The sequence below is a fragment of the Nicotiana tomentosiformis genome, chromosome 2 (assembly GCF_000390325.3).
Source record: "Nicotiana tomentosiformis chromosome 2, ASM39032v3, whole genome shotgun sequence".
In the NCBI taxonomy this organism is placed as follows: domain Eukaryota; kingdom Viridiplantae; phylum Streptophyta; class Magnoliopsida; order Solanales; family Solanaceae; genus Nicotiana; species Nicotiana tomentosiformis.
Window position 1 is genome coordinate 47969840 of NC_090813.1, and position 16865 is coordinate 47986704.

A 16865-nucleotide genomic window follows, 5' to 3' on the forward strand; every position below is an offset into this window, starting at 1 on the left:
AGTCACACAAGGTAGCATGATATTAATTCTTTCATTTTAAATCACTATATTACTAACAACTCAGCAGAGCAGGAGGTAATGACTCAACGTAGTAAATTCACTTTGAAAATCAGTTCGCCAGAATAATAGTATTAGGAAAACAGCTTAGGAAATGACGGCAAGGCAATAAGTCAATGACAATAATTCAATCCTCAGAACACAGCGAAAACCAGAAGTACAGATTATCAAAGTCTCGTACGAAGGAACTAAAGCCAATACAGTAAAACAGGGGATACCAAAATACAAGATATGTTGCGGCGCGCAACCCGATCCCACCATATAATATCAATCTCATAAGTTACCCTTATTCCACCATATCAATTCACCCTTATTTCACCTGTTACGGCGTGCAACCCGATCCCACCATATAATATCAATATCATAACAATAAACATAATATGTTGCGACGCGCAACCCGATCCCACCGTACAATAACAATATCACAATATAAATATCCTCCCTTATTCCACCACCTCCCTTATTTCACCTGTTGCGGCGTGCAACCCGATCCCCCGTACAATAATTTAAATCAACAACAACAATTCAATAAATCAATTTACAAGATTTTCTACAACTAAGAGTATGAGTACATGGCAACAAGGGAACCACGTAAAAATCAAAGGAATACAACAACCTATACAAAATAACAGGACATGTAAGGCACGTGATAACTAAGCAGGCAATCACAACACTTTGGACATGTAGCAGATATGCACATAGTCATAGAAGAACTCAACAATTAAGAGGTAACAAGACAATAAGGAAGGCAATGACTTCAACGAAGGCATATAAGGGCCAAATAACGAGTAAGAGGTAAATAAATGCTAACCACATCATATAGAGCATGTAAGAGTAGTCTAACAACGAGATACCACATGTTATGACAATTTAATCAAAAGCATGTAAAGAGACTAGACAATCTAAACTGGTCAATACTACATATAGGCTGTATACCCACTCGTCACCTTGCGTACACGACTTTTACATAACATGCTAACACAATTAACTCAAATCCTAAGGGGTGGTTTCCCCCACACAAAGTTAGACAAGACACTTACCTCAATTCGGCCAACTCAATACACAATTTAGCTTTTCCTTTACCAATTCACCATCGCTCGGCCCAATCTAGCCAAAGACGACTTAAATACATCAAACAATGCAAGAGAAAATAATTTCAATTAACAAAGCTATGATCCTTATACAATTTGCAAAAAAAAAAAAAAAAAAAAATCAACTCCCAGGGCTCGCACCTCGGAACCCGACAAAATTAAAAAAAAAAAAAAACCAAACACCCATTCCGATACGAGTTCAACCATACAAAAATTATCAAGTTCCAATACCAATTCGTCCTTTAAATCATCATTTTTCATTTTTTAAAGATTTTACAATTTTTCACAAATTGTCCTTTAGATTCTCATGAATTTGATGTTAAATCTAAGATATAATCACAGAATATAATTGAAAATTGATTAGAGGCACTTACCAATGATTTGATATGAAAATCTTCTCTCAAAATCGCCCACTCTCGGACCTAGGGTTCAAAATATGATAAAATGAAGCTAAGTCCCGAAATGGGAATCTTAATACCAGCCTCAAATGTCGCATTTGCGACATAAGGATCGCAATTGCAATGCTCGCAAATGCGACAAAAGTATCGCTAATACGAAGGCTGGCCAGCTCTGTCAAAGTTCGCAAATGCGACATAAGACTCGCAAATGCGGGCTTAGTGTTTTCGCAAAAGCGACTGATTATGCCACAAATGCGGAGCTACCTAATCGCAAATGCGATGAAGTGGTTCGCAAATGCGAACTCCCCTGCCCCAGCCCATCATCGCAAATGCGGTCATCGCAAATGCGAGAACAGAGACACCAGCACAGCTGAACCTTCTTCCAACACTCCGAAACGCGTACGAAACTCATCCGAGCCCTCGGGGCTCCATGCCAAATATCCACGCAAGTCTGAAAACATAATATGAACTAGCTCGCGCGATCGGAATACCAAAATAACCTCTAGAACCACGAATCGAATGCCAAAATACATGAAAAATTACCATGAACATCAAGAACTTCTAGAATCGCAATCAAGCGTCTGAACCATATCAAATTAGCTCCAAATGATACCAAATTTTGCAGGCAAGTCCCAAATGACATAACGTAGCTATTCCAACTCTCGGAATCACATTCCGACCCCGATATTACTAAAGTGAACTCTTGGTTAAACCTCTCAATCTTCCAAAACTTTAATTTTCCAATTTTTGCCGAAATGCTTCAAATTACCCTACAGTCCTCCAAATCCAAATCCGGACGTACGCCCGAGTCTAAAATCACAACCCGAGCCTATCAAAATCATCGAAACTCCAATCTGAGGTCAAATACTCAAAAGTCAGATCTTGGTCAATTCTTTTAACTTCAAGCTTCTCAAATGAAAGTCACTTCTAAAAATCCTTTTCGATCTTCTCAAAAATCCGAACCAATAATGCACGCAAGTCATAATATACTGTGTGAAGATATTCGTGACCTCAAACTACCGAACCGGATGCAATTGCTCAAAACGACCAGTCAAGTCGTTACATTTGAACATAAACATACATTTGTTAAAGTTGAAACCATACATGCAGGGTTGTCAAAATTAGCTCACTTGTATGTTACTTGCCCTACATTTGACGGTTTGGGTGAGTGATATAATTAAGGATAGATTAAACTTGAGAAGTAGTCTTTGGTGAGTTATGTCCCAATAAACAACAGTGTTTTAAAATGCGGGGCATGAGATCAAGCGTTTTACTTGATACGGGGAAAGGCGTAAGCCTCGAGACATGGGGCAAAAGCCCCACAAATCTTTAAATTATTTATTTATAAATTAATAATATAATATTATAATATATATATATATATATATAATACTTTAAAAGTCCAAGAAAGCTAAAAAGAATTAAAATAAATATAAGAAAAAATAAAATATCTAACATGCTATACAAGTATAAATAATGCAATATTGTTAAAGTTACTATGAAATATAAATCAACTATAACATCTTAACTTTCAAACAATTAAAAATCATAATTTTTTTAAAAAATATTATCAAACTGCATATTTTACTTCCCTAAAAGTAAATTCACTATAAATTTTATCAATGCTACAATTTAAATATTACTCCTTCATGAGTAAATACAAAATTACTTTTAAATAGAAAATTAATAAATGTATGATAATTTTGAGAAACATAGAACTAAAACACGAAGATATAGCAAGTAAAGATATAAAATTTGGTTATCTATTTTCAGAAAAAATATTCAAATAATATTCACCCTCACGACATTCTTACTTAGTAAATATGCAATAGTATGGTTCGTTATTTGAGTTATTCATAATTTTCATACTCCATTAGATGAAAAGAACTTTAATCATTCATTTGTTAAAGAATTTTGAGAGTCAATTGTACTAATTATTGAATTCGACGCATGATGTGCATAGGAACTATTGGGCGATCCACGAGCATTGAGCGTTAGGCGTGTTTAGGGCGTATAATCTGGCGCTTGGAGGCGTAAGCCTCACAGAACTAAGCCTCACATATGAGGTTCAAGGTGTTTTGATGGTGCCCCACCCCAGGGCGAGTCCCAAAAAACCTTTTAAAATACTAATAAACATTAGTACATATTACGATCTATATTTTGCTCAACCTATTTGATCAACCCAAATTTGACATAATCTGCCCATCTGATACCCTAAGATATAAGCTTATTTTGCTACTAGTAAGGGATGGCCCATGCTACGTATAGGCCCAATAATACAGTGCTTAGGTTGTGTTGTGTGATTTTTTTCTTCCTATACAATATTTGAAACTTATTTACTAAACTTGTCCATAATTAGTATATTACCCGCCCTTAACAAGTTTTTCTTACCATTTATATACAATCTATTATTAGCGCCTTAAATTAGGGGATTTAGTTATACCATTTTCCTTTTTTTTTTCCTCCTCCCCTCAATTTCCCTATTCTCTGTTGCCTCTCTCCACCCAAAATTCCCGTAATTGAGAGCCAAAATTCGTGGGCAGTGAAGCCACGCTTCATATGAAGTTAATTACGAACAGACTTGTGCTATCCTCCATGTCCTTTTTCAAAGCTTCCATAAATATTCCCAACTTTTGAAAAGTTAATTCCGGCTTCACCAAACTCTGTTTCACTTTACATAAGATCGTGCCATATTACTTATTCATGATTAGCGTCTCGTTGGACTCATAAATCTGCCAAGGATTCATGATTTTCGTTCAACAAATCTTTTTTTTATTTTATATATGTTCAGATTAATTTAATGTCATGGTTCTTGACAGAATAAATCAGTAAAAACTACTAGTACGATAAAAGGAGAGGATTTTTGTTGACTCTAACAGAGTTTTAAGAAAAGATCCTATATAGTGCGAGGCTTCAGCTCAAAGTAAACTGATCCCATATATATTCTTAGGTTGAAGTAAATTTGACATGTACATCATGATCTGTTCCAAATTGCTGTGAAGGCACAGGCACTGAATCTCCTTTCATATCTTTTTTTCCACGTTGGCTATCTCAGAGCACCATTATTGCCAAATTTAGATATACTAATTCGCTAACATTTGTATCTTATCAAGAAAATGGTAGATGAAATGAGAGTAAGAGAGAATAACAAAAAAGGAGAAGATATATAGTAATTTGAGATAGGAAGTTCAAGTTAAGAGTCATAAACACAAAAGGTACAATTCTTCTAAGAATGGGAAGGACCCAACAATAGCCATGTACTCAATCTGAATTACAGCGGTGAATATCGTAAACAGGACATATATATCAATGATCTCGTGATTAGTTGGAGTTGAAGCGTAAGATGATAAATTTGTATGGTACAACAATATACAAATTAAAAAATAAATTTCGTACAAATTTGACACGTCTACAACATCATATAAACTAAAAATAAATTTTATACAACTAATTATATAATATACAACTTATTTATAACTTTCATACATACTAAAAATAAATTTCATACAACTAATTATACAGTATACACTTATTTACTTTATTACATGAAAAAATTGTTGGCTTCAAATCTTCAACTTCGAAGTGCTGTTGCTTATGACTTGAAATCTTCAGCTTCAGTGCTCTGCCTCAAACATCTCATAATGAGGTGTCCTAATGGACTTGAGTGCTTGAGCTTTTATAAGCTTGGTCAAACACTAATTGTTTCTCAAATTAATTAGCCAAACACAAAGTGTTTTTCAAATTAATTAGCCAAACATAAATTGTTTCTCACTAAAATTACTTTTTTGAAAAGCACTTTTCAAAATAAGCAGATTTTAGAAGCTTGGCCAAACATGCTACTATTAGATAATTTTTTAAAAATTTTCACTAACTGAAACACGAAATAGTTTTTTGGTACTAGCCTAGGGCTCTCGGCGCAAGTTAAGTAAACGTACGCCGACGACGGCGGCCATGGCCAGAGGACGAGCACGTCCGAAAAAAATAAGCAATTGTAACAGTGGAGAGCTCAGTCAGTGCTAGGGTGATAGCCGAAACCCTAGAAAATGGTAGCAAGCAACGAGTAATTATGCATTTAGCAACCCAATTCCCATCTCTGTCTCCGCTGATCTCGGCAAATAAAACGATCACCGGAGTTAAGAAATTGAATTTAAATAGACCACAGCTGCAATTGACAGGAATTAACGAACAACAACAAGCAACGCAGCTCAAACAACCAGAATTAAGGTAACCTGAGCCGACAACAAAGGATAAGCCCTGGATTCCACCTGGTCTAGGTTATTCACTCGTAATCGTGTAACAACTAACGGTATGTCTCTAGATTACATAGTGCCAAAATTGGTTGAAGTAAATCTTATGGTCAAGCTTGATAAGGAAGAAACCAATAGGGAAGCTGATAAATGGAAGGCTACTCTAGTAGTATATGTGATAGGTGAAACACCAGGATATAACTATATGAAATGATATATGACCCAAAATTAGAATATGGTGGTAGAACTTGATGTGTATTATCATGAAGAAGGCTGTTATATTGTTAAATTCCAATCGATAACAGATCTGAATGAAGTACAATATGCAGGCCCATATAGCATTAACAACAAACCTATGATATTGAAACAATGATGCCTAGAGTTTGATTTTAATGTTGAGTTCCTTACAGAGTTACCTTTGTGGGTTAAATTTCCTAGCCTACCTATGAGTTGCTGGAGCCGAGATTCTTTGAATAGGATAGCTAGTGCAATTGGTGTTCCAAAGTATGCAGATGAATGCATAACAAAGCAAACTAGAATTTCATTTGCTAGAATGCTTATAGAGGTTAATGTCACCAAGCCACTGCCAACTAAAGTGACTGTGATGAATCCATCAGGAAAAATATTTCAGCAATCAGTTGTATTTGAATGAAAGCTAGATTACTGTAAAGAATGCCTAATTATAGGGCATAATTGTGCTAAGCAGAAAATGAAGGACTCAAAAAAGGAGGATCATATGAATATGAACATTCAAAAAAGGAGGCAAGAACCTAAGAAAGTGGTGCCAACCTGGGTACCAAAGGTGGATAAACGAGCTCCACCTGATCCTATTGATGAACATAAGGAAGCTAACTGTGAAGTAGCCACTACACGAGTTCAGCATCTAGTAGAGAGTTCAGAAATAGAGGAATTGAATCCACAGGCTAAAGAGAAGCAACTACTAAAAGGGAAGGCAGCCAAGGCAATTAATGGTCGACCGGTAAACCAATTGGTTGAGGTTGCTATCCCAGTGAGAAATGAGTTTGATACAATGTGAAGATGTTGTGACGACATAACTCCTATCTTCTGACATAGGCGAGGGTTCATATGTCATCATTAATGTCTTGGCTAGTATGAAATGTGAGGGGAGTAAATAAGAGATATAAACAGAAAGAATTAGCTAAATATCTCAAAGAAAACAAAGTCAAAGTAGCAGGATTAGTGGAGACAAGGGTGAAAGAGCATAAAGCAAAAGAAATAAATAATAAAATTATTCCAGGTTGGGGAATTGAAACCAACTATAACCATGCAAAGAATGGTAAGATTTGATTACTTTGGGACAATAATGCTTACAAGATTAAAGTTCTGAAGAAAGAAGCACAACTTATTCACTGTAAAGTGATGAGCAGGAACCAACAAATAGACTGTGAAATGACAATTGTCTATGGGTACAATACAATGGAGCAAAAGAAAGAACTATGGCAACAATTAGTTAGTTTGTCTTAAGCAACTACTAAATCATGGCTTATTTGGGGAGAATTCAACTCTATCTTAATTCCACAAGATAGATTGCAAGGAGCAATAGTTACGAGCCTTGAGATAAAGGATTTTGCAGAGTGTATCCAACAACTGATACTGAATGAACTGCCCTGGAAAGGAGACTACTATACCTGGAAAAACAAGCAATAAGGGGGAGATATAATATGGAGCAAAATAGATAGAGTTGTGGGAAATGATGAATGGATGATGAAATTTGGTCACTTGACCAATGAATATAAACTCCAACATATATCAGATCATTGCCCTATGATGATAGCTACTAATATCAGGGAACCAAGGATCAGAGCTTAGTTTAAATTCTTCAATATGTGGACAACTCATGAGAACTTTCTTCACTTAGTAGAGGAAAACTGGAAATAGAGGCTTCACCTACACAAGATGAGGAATATCTGGATGAAACATAAGGAACTAAGGGAGAAACTAAAAATACTAAATGAGACTGAGTTCAAAGAAGTAGCAACAATAATCAACCAAGCAAGAGAAGATCTTCAAGAAATACAACTCATATAAACTTAAAATAAATTTTATGCAACTAATTATATAATTATACAGTATACATTTATTTGCAACTAATCTATAACTTATCTACAACATTCATACATTATTTTTACCAGTTAAAATACATCTACAACAACATACAACTTAAATAATATTTTTATATAAAATTTATACAATATGTCTTTTGTATATATTTTGTATATGATTTGTATATATTTTATATATGATTTGTATATATTTTGTAAGTGGTGTGTTCTTCTTCCTCTTTGAAATTCCAATTAAAACTTTCTCTCTTAATATAATTTTGTTACATATGAACAACTTTATATAAAAAAATAGTATTGATAACTTAAATACAAATTTTATACAACGATTCATACATTATACAACTATTTTTCAACTTTCATACAACATTCAAATAAAAATATATATATAACTACAACAGAATATAATTTACATACAAGTATAATATAATTTTACTACAATTTCGTAGTATATTGTATGTCATGTGTTCTTCTTCTTCTTTTTCTTCTTCTTCTTCTTCTTCTTCTTCTTCTTCTTCTTCTTCTTCGACGAGTTTCAATCTAAAATTCAGCCAAAATCAAGTTTAATCTTCACCAAACACCCTCAAAATTGAGATATAAACTCCAAATAATATTCTCAATTGTTTGCAACAACACCCAATCCAAGCAAATAATGGTTTTTAAAAACTCAAATTCGAATTCAAAGCTTCAAAGCTTCAAAGCTTTTTAATGGCTATCAATGGTGGAGAGTCAAACACCTTCAAAATTTATTGATTGACAATTTCAATTTGAACACCAATTGTGCAACATAAATGAGAGATAGAGAGACGGAGAGAGAAAGAGAGAGAGCGCAGGAGAGAGAGAGAGAGAGAGAGAGAGAGAGAGAGAGAGAGAGAGAGAGAGAACGTAGATGGAAAATAACTGATTCCTTATTCAATTCCTAACATAACGGGATACACATTTAAAACTAATTTATATATAATTGATAAATTGCATATGGCCATGTAATTAAGTTAAAACTTGATTAGGAAGGGTAATAAAGTTTCATATGTAGTATAGGAAGGTAAAAAGTATAAAAAAAAATTCTTAATTTATATGAACTGATAACATAAAATTTTACTTAAAATATCAAGTTATTAAAATAGTTATGAATAGTTTATTAGACGATGCTACTTTTCGTTCAAAATAAATGCTTCTAAGTTTTTGACACGTGCATTAAGAGAATCACTTAATAGCATTAATATAAGTGTTATTTAACTAAGTCATTCTTTATATCTTCTTAAATTACTCTTTATATATACTCATATTTTGTAGATCATTTATTGGTTCAAGGATAATTTGGAAAAATACTAATTAAAGCCTTCTTGATTTTTCAAAGTCATAATTACTTTTGCCAAATTAATTTAGCTCAAATAAAGTATTTTCGATCATAGGGAAGTCCATGAAAGCTACTAAATGTACTGATAAGATACCAGTAATGCCTCAAAAGCCTATATATATATATATATATATATATATATATATATATATATATATATATATATATATATATATATATATATATATATATATATATATATATATATATACCTTTTAAAGTTATATAAATATTAATTAGGAAAATAACTTTACAACAAGGTCATTACTTATTTTCTTTTTCACTTTAAGTTGGACTCTATTTTCCTCTGCTAAAGTTAGATTAATATTAATTTACAGTGATAGAAATGAAAGATCAATTTTAATTTAAAACCATGAGCTTCCCTTGTTTACCAAAAAGAAAGGACTTTAATTTTATTTTATAAGATTTTAAAAATAAATACGCTGAAGTTAGATATATTTTTCTTTATTATGACGGAAAGACATATGAGTTTTAATTAAAAAGAAACTACGAAGAAATATATTTTTATTTACTATGAAGTCCTCGTTCGAGAAGGAAAAATTCGAGACTACATGCGCCCAAAATATAAGCTAGACATGATACTTATAAATTTGTGAGAAGGAGAAAGTTAAATTTTATGAAATTTCAACTTCAAATAATTCTTTTTTCCACCTTTTCTGATGATGTCCTAAATAGAATTCACATTAATTAATCATTCTCCATATACAACTGTAAATGAATAAAAACTACTAATAATATAATCTAACTTTAAAATATTTATGTTAAACTCATACATATTGCTAAGTATTCTATTATTTTTTGCTCATTCAAGTACTCTCTTTGTATGTTTCTATACTATTTTCTCTAAATAAAAGTATTCGACGTAAAAGATGACAACCTAAATTATGCTTTAATATACGTATAAAAGATCATTAGAATTCTAAATAATTTTATGTAGTTTTCCACTTTTAATTTACATTTAGTGCACTCAAACTAAATTACAGTACTTCAAATCAAATACTAATTTTTACATATAGATAACAGTGTAAGACTACACCCAGTGGTAATCAAAGCAGCATTAGTCACATATGAATAACAATTTTAAATGGGCCCCATTTCTTCAATGAGTTGTACAATACAAATAGCTATACAAACTCAGATGGGACCCACATCTCCATAAAAGCTTTTGGAAACTTTGGTGATGTATGATGAGATATGCAAGGGGCAATTTTGTCTAAGTCATTCAAAGATTTATATGGCAACTACAGTAAGATACCATTTCGGCCAATCACATTGCTCCATTTTAATAATTGAATTTACCAAAACGTCCTTGAGTTGCCAACCAGGCATGTTGACCTCCTGTGTGCTTATTCCCTCTTATTAATAGTTAGATTAGAATTAGAATATTATGCACACTGTCCATACTTGTTTTATTTTTTTCTTTAGGTGCATATACTGTGAATTTCATTAATAACCATTGTATCTCTAATTAACTGATTCCTTACCTTCTGGCTACCAAATAAAGAAGAGGTATAAATCCCGTGCATTTTGATTCTTTCCTTTTGGATCAGAGTCCATAGCGTAAGGTCAACGGCCCCAAAAGTTTCTGTGAAATGCGCCTTACATTGAATTTTGCAGGTGAACTTCGAACTCCTTTTAAAGTTTAATTATGCTTTTTAGCTTTTACTTATAATCTGTTTTAATCTGACTCAAAAACTATGAAACCATTTTCTCACCACTCTTCAACACCAAAGAGAGAATAAGCAGCACTCTTTTGGTTACCTAGAAAACACAAGTCGCGAGAACACCAAAAGAAAAACATTCGTGCCCTAAAAAAAAAGGCCTTAAGGTTTCATCAAACCAATATATATTACTAACTTGTTTTCACATGGGATTGACCCTACCTGGACAACAATCATATGCCAACATGAAGGCACAAGGAAACAGCACACAGATCAGACAATTCATTCCAAGAACTCTGGTTTTTTAAACTTATCTTCCTGGTTTGAAACAACATTTTGAAATGAGAAAAACACACTACAGATGTTACGATTAGGAAATGGACTACCCTGCAATGCTGCAAAGTGAAGGACAAATAAAACAGGGCAACAGCAATTCGCTTGTACAATGAGCAGATTAAAAGTAAGTTAGATGAGAAATCTAGTCATTTGAGAAGCCAAAGCCATAAATGTTTCTCCCCCCAGCGAAATGAACCAAACACGTAATAACACTAAAGTAAACTTGAGCAGATGTTGGGGTAAACATCTACTCATTCAGTAAATTGGTCCCAAACTTGGTCTGCCCAAGCTGTATTATGGATACAGAATGGCAGGGTAAACTAAATTTATAAATGTTGAAAAAAAACTAAATTTAAAAATCTCACACTAAGAGAAGCAAAAGACGTCCTGTCGACAAATAATACTATATAGACAACAACCTAATCCTAAAAATACAGACTGCTGATTTATGCACTGAAAATACTAATAAAGTAAAAGATAAACAATTGAAATAAAGAGAAAGGAGAGAAAAGAAATAAAGAGTAAGGTAGAGTCCATATCTAACAATTTTATATCAAGGCATCTGTGCTATATGTCCATAACACTTTGGCAAAATTATAGCAAGGCATTTGCTAGATGTCTATAAACAACTTGTCACCCTCAAAGATCGATATAGGGCCAATAGATTAATACACTGGAACCAATTAAAACATTATAACGTGTGACTCGTTGGCCATTGCACTTGTGGTCCTAAGCCAAATATCTTTCCAACTAAAGCTCCATCGAAAGCACAAACCAAGAACACAGAAAGAGAGATTTGATAGATTCAGAAACACATCCAATAACAAATAAACATATATACAAATCTCAAGACAAATGTTTGGTTTTATGCACAAGTCATGAATTATATGTATCCCAGTCAAATGTAGGTTGTGAGAACACCTCATAATCAGTCGGCCCTTCAACAATGTTGTCAACAGTCTGTATGCCTTGTAATAGAGCTGGCTGAAAAGCATCATTATCAGAAGGCAAAATTTTATACATCACTAACAACCCGAGTGTGAATATGGCTTGAAGCTTTGTTGAGTCTCCTCGTACAGAAAAGAAAAGTAGCATTGCCAGGAGAAACAAGTCAACACAAAACCTCATGATACTCAATACAGTATCCATCAACCTCCCATCATTACCGGCAGGGAAACCGCGCACTCTGTATACAAACAGGAAGTTGTACTTGTCAACCACATACCTGTACCCAAAGTAAACTGCACCAACAGGAACCACGAGAGGAGCAAATGAACAATAGATCAGGGTCAGGGCGAATATTGTCAAATTGAAAGCATAATATTGCGCAAAATCAAACTTTGGCTTTGGAACTGGTGAGGTTCGGCTGACTGGAGGGTATTCAGACAAATCTTGTCCTGGGAAATCAATTCCATCTGGAGAGGAATCATTTAAAAATCCATTGTTGTCAACCACAGTTGAACTCCTTTCATGAATTAGAGGCCTCTCCAAGCTATCAATGTCTTGATTTTCCAAAGGATAGTCCTCGCTCCTTTCTGGTACCAGCTGAAGCATGTCATTTTTTCGAAACTTTTGAAGCTGCTTCTTAATCCAAGGAATTGGAGCTAATAAATCAAAAGATATACCCAAGAAACTGCTTGTAATTAAAAATGCAAGAGACGAGAGGCATGTCCTTGTCAAAAAAGAAGCAGTCATGTATTGTTCAATCTTTTTGCAATCTTCTCCATCCAAATAACAGCGACCCATGCTTAAGAGTGCACCCTCAAGTGACGATTCGACCAGAGCTCTAAGGAGAATGAGATTTACTAGAAAGAAGCAAACCATTTTCAGTAGTGCAGCCCTTTGCTCACCAGATACAGTAAGATGTCGTTCAAATTTTGAAAGATAAGAAAGAACTGAAGGGATAACAATATACATGCTCACAAAAATAAGAACATTGGGCAAAAATTGAAATATTATTGTTGCCAGCCAGCTCGAGCCCTGCACCCAGTTCAGCCACATTTGAGCATGATCCATTGCTTCAGCATTGATTATTCGCCCTGCACTTTGGATGGCACTAATCACAGCGAGTGGAGAGCTGCAGAACAACAGCATCAACAGTAGGCATGTGTTCACCAGCACTCTGCGTAACCTTAAAGAGAACTTTGTCGAACCCAAGTGGTTCCAGTATATGTCAGTAGCTAAAGGAGCTCTTTCTACTTTCCACTGGTTCCTCTGTAGTTGCAACTCCACGACTGAAAAGAACCGACCATATCGCCTCCTCTTCTCATTTCGGAGATCCTGGACAGCCTTATTAGCTGTAAAGACATCCTTAAACACAACAAAAGCTACACCAGCACCTCTTGCCCGCCCTTCTTTATAAGATGCCATTTCCATCTCCAAATCAGCTCTCAGCTCTTGCAATTTTCTCAACCTCTCTTCATCTGAGAAACCCAATTGATCAACAACACGATACCACATATCCTTGGCCTTTCTCCACAGAAAGCACAGTCGCTCAAACAAACCCCATCCATTCACACTATCATTATCATCCTCTTCCTCCTCATTCAAATAACCCCGTGACTCAATCCTTGACACTAATTTGGAGATATCTTCCCGAACCTTCACCAACTCTGTCGCTAAATCATCTAACGCACACAAATCCATGGGCACAACTACTCTATACACCTTGCCCGGATACTTATGCTGAAAATAATCCACCAATGGTGTCTTATCAAAACCTAAGGTTTTAGGTACTCCCTGCACCATAATTGTAAAAATTGTACTACTATTTGTAACAGGCCCACTTGGATTTCCATAGCCATCTCTAAGCCTAGTAATTTTCAACCTTTCTTGTATTTCACTAATACCATAATGTACCAAAACAACAACAATAACAACAAATATAAAGTGAATCCAGAGTAAAGGAGAACCTTTTTCTATATGATTTATTGTAGTCTTTGAAAACTGATCAGCCATAGGAGCCTTTCCAGCATGAATATTCAACGGCAGCATTACAGCAAGGGCAAGGAAGGCAAGGAATAATAGCAGCGCCGAGCTGCCGCCTTCAATAAGGAGAAATTGGGCGGCGTCAGCACCGCAGTGGCGGGCGATTTCACGGCCAGTGGCGTGCCAGGCGGCGAGAAGCTTAGAGGCGATGGCGGTGGGACCCGGCATGCGACGGTGATCGCTTCGAAGCTTAACGAAGATGAAAATGAAAAGGCAAGTGAAGGCTCCGACGGCAGAGATATTAAGCAGGTACTGGATGTTACCGTACCAAGAGGCATCGTAATTAAAATCATCACCGCCGGACGGCGGAGGTGAGAAAGTGGAGCTGGTGGTAAAGGCGGCCATGGAAGGTGGGTCAGCAGAGGAAATGTAAGGGATCATATTGAATTGAGATAGGGTTTGAATTTGAGATTAGGGTTTTGGCGGGTCGCTTAATTGCAGAAACCGGTGGGGAATTGACCCGAGAAAAATGTCAAAAGGTGATTCCTTTGGTGTTAAGATCTGATGTCAGGTGTAAAACCCCCTGTTCCTGTGCTGACTATCATAATGACACAATTAGCAATAAGTAGTTTTAAAAGTGCTTTAACCATGTGGAAAAGAAAGGAAAGAGGTACTCTTAAGTCTTAACGCCCACACAACCGAAAATGGTAGGCCCAATAAAGATCTACAGAAGGCCCAAAGAAGCAACTCTGCTAAAGGACCAAATACGGTTCTGAGGCCCATAAGCTGAAGGATTTAGTTATGGTCTCAAATTTGGCACCATTTTTCATTTTGGTACCTTATCTTTAAATACCAGTTGCACACCTCATGCTAATATAGAGAGTTGAGAGTAGATGTGTTACATTGATGGGTTAGGTTAAATTTGAACAGATTCAAATGAGTAAAACGAATCATGATTCCACTCGCTCAAATTTGCTTGAGTTTAAGATGAACTAGGCGAGCTTTGTTTTTTACCTTAATAGATTAAAACATTCAAATATGTGGCTAAGCTTCTCTCTTAGAGGTTCATATACATTCAACAACAATTTCTAATGCCTCAGTCTGGTTTTCCTTCATTCATGCAATTGTTTTGCTCCGAGCAGGGGCGGACACACGTTAAGCGAATCATTTATTGAATTTTTTTACTAAATATATGTATTAATACTGTGAGAAAATGAATAAGTATGAAGAAATAACACTATTTGACCAAATTGTTTCATAGTGCGTTGGTTAAGTGCTTGATTCTGCTTTAAGAGGTTGGATATTCGAACTACAACAACACATATTTTGTGCAAATATTTGAGAGAACCTTGATGGTAAAAATTGTTATTAAGAAGAATTGAACTTAGGACATTTTCTAACGTTTCAACAAAATTAATGGACTAAAGTTATTTACTATATAAAAATATGATAATTAAAATTATTTATTGAAGAATTAACCCAAATAGCCGTCCATCCAATTGCTTAAACTAAAAATAGCCGGTGAATGTATAATATATACATAATTTATGTATTATATATGTATAATTATATATATTTAATATATAATTTATGTATATGACTAGAAAAAATAAACAATAAATATGACCGGCTATTTGTGTAAAGATCCCTTATTTATTCATGTTCTTTTATAAACTTTGACACTACTTACTGAAATTTTTGCTTATGCCCCTGGCTGCAAGCATAAACAGCTTAAACTTTATTAATTTAATTTGTATCAGTCTTGCCAAAACCCACCTGTGAAATTATACTGGGTATGTTGTTGTTGTAATTTATATCAGTCTTCTCTTTTCCACAGTTTCTATCTGATTCTCTTTTGTTTGTTCATATTCTACTGTCTCTTTTGATTATCATATATGTTTATCACTTAATAATTAATATAATTTTTTTATGCTGCTTCTTTTTCTTAAAATTTTAATGTTATAATTTCAATTTGTGAAATTCGAAGTATCATATATATAATCAGCGTGTTTTTTTTTTTTTTCATTTGTTTGGAGATTAACACAGTGAACTTTTTTCAAATTAAACCCTTCAATTTGAACGGGTTTATTTGAGCCTCCAACATACCCCGAGTTGACCCAGTATAGTCCAAATTAGCTAGCTCATAAATAAATAAGAATAACACTTGTCTAACCTGTTGAACTTTGGACAGGTTTGCAAGTTACAATATATTTTTATGAGTCAAGTTTGACGTACTAACAGCAGAAAAATAAACGCCATTATTCAACAAAGATTTGAAAAGATTTTTGCTATCTTACAATCTTCAAGTGATTGGACCTTCAGATCTTCACAATGTTCACATAATATCTTCAAATATTAGCAAAACGTGAAGGTTCACTTCAATGGGCATCGATCACATCTTACTTTATTACATGAGAAAATTGTTGGCTTCGAATCTTCAACTTCGAAGTGCTGTTTCTTATGACTTGAAATCTTCAACTTCAGTGCTCTGCCTCAAACATCTCATAATGAGGTGTCCTAATGGACTTGAGTGCTTGAGTTTTATATGCTTGGTCAAACACTAATTGTTTCTCAAATTAATTAGCCAAACATAAAGTATTTTTAAAATTAATTAGCCAAACATAAATTATTTCTCACTAAAACTATTTTTTTGAAAAAAACATTTCAAAATAAGCAGATTTTAGAAGT

General features: G+C 34.4%; 1 protein-coding gene across 1 annotated transcript; it reads right to left on the reverse strand.

The window, feature by feature from the left end:
- Positions 1-12028: 12028 nt before the first annotated feature.
- On the reverse strand, positions 12029-14788 carry LOC104116319 (CSC1-like protein At4g35870). The gene has a single exon (XM_009627142.4). The coding sequence runs from the start codon at positions 14616-14618 to the stop codon at positions 12126-12128; it is 2493 nt and encodes an 830-aa protein (XP_009625437.1). The 5' UTR covers positions 14619-14788; the 3' UTR covers positions 12029-12125.
- Positions 14789-16865: the final 2077 nt, after the last annotated feature.

What these genes read in the sequence shown, in the direction of transcription:
- LOC104116319 (XM_009627142.4), bottom strand. Translation starts at nt 14,618, where the DNA reads ATGATCCCTTACATTTCCTCTGCTGACCCACCTTCCATGGCCGCCTTT.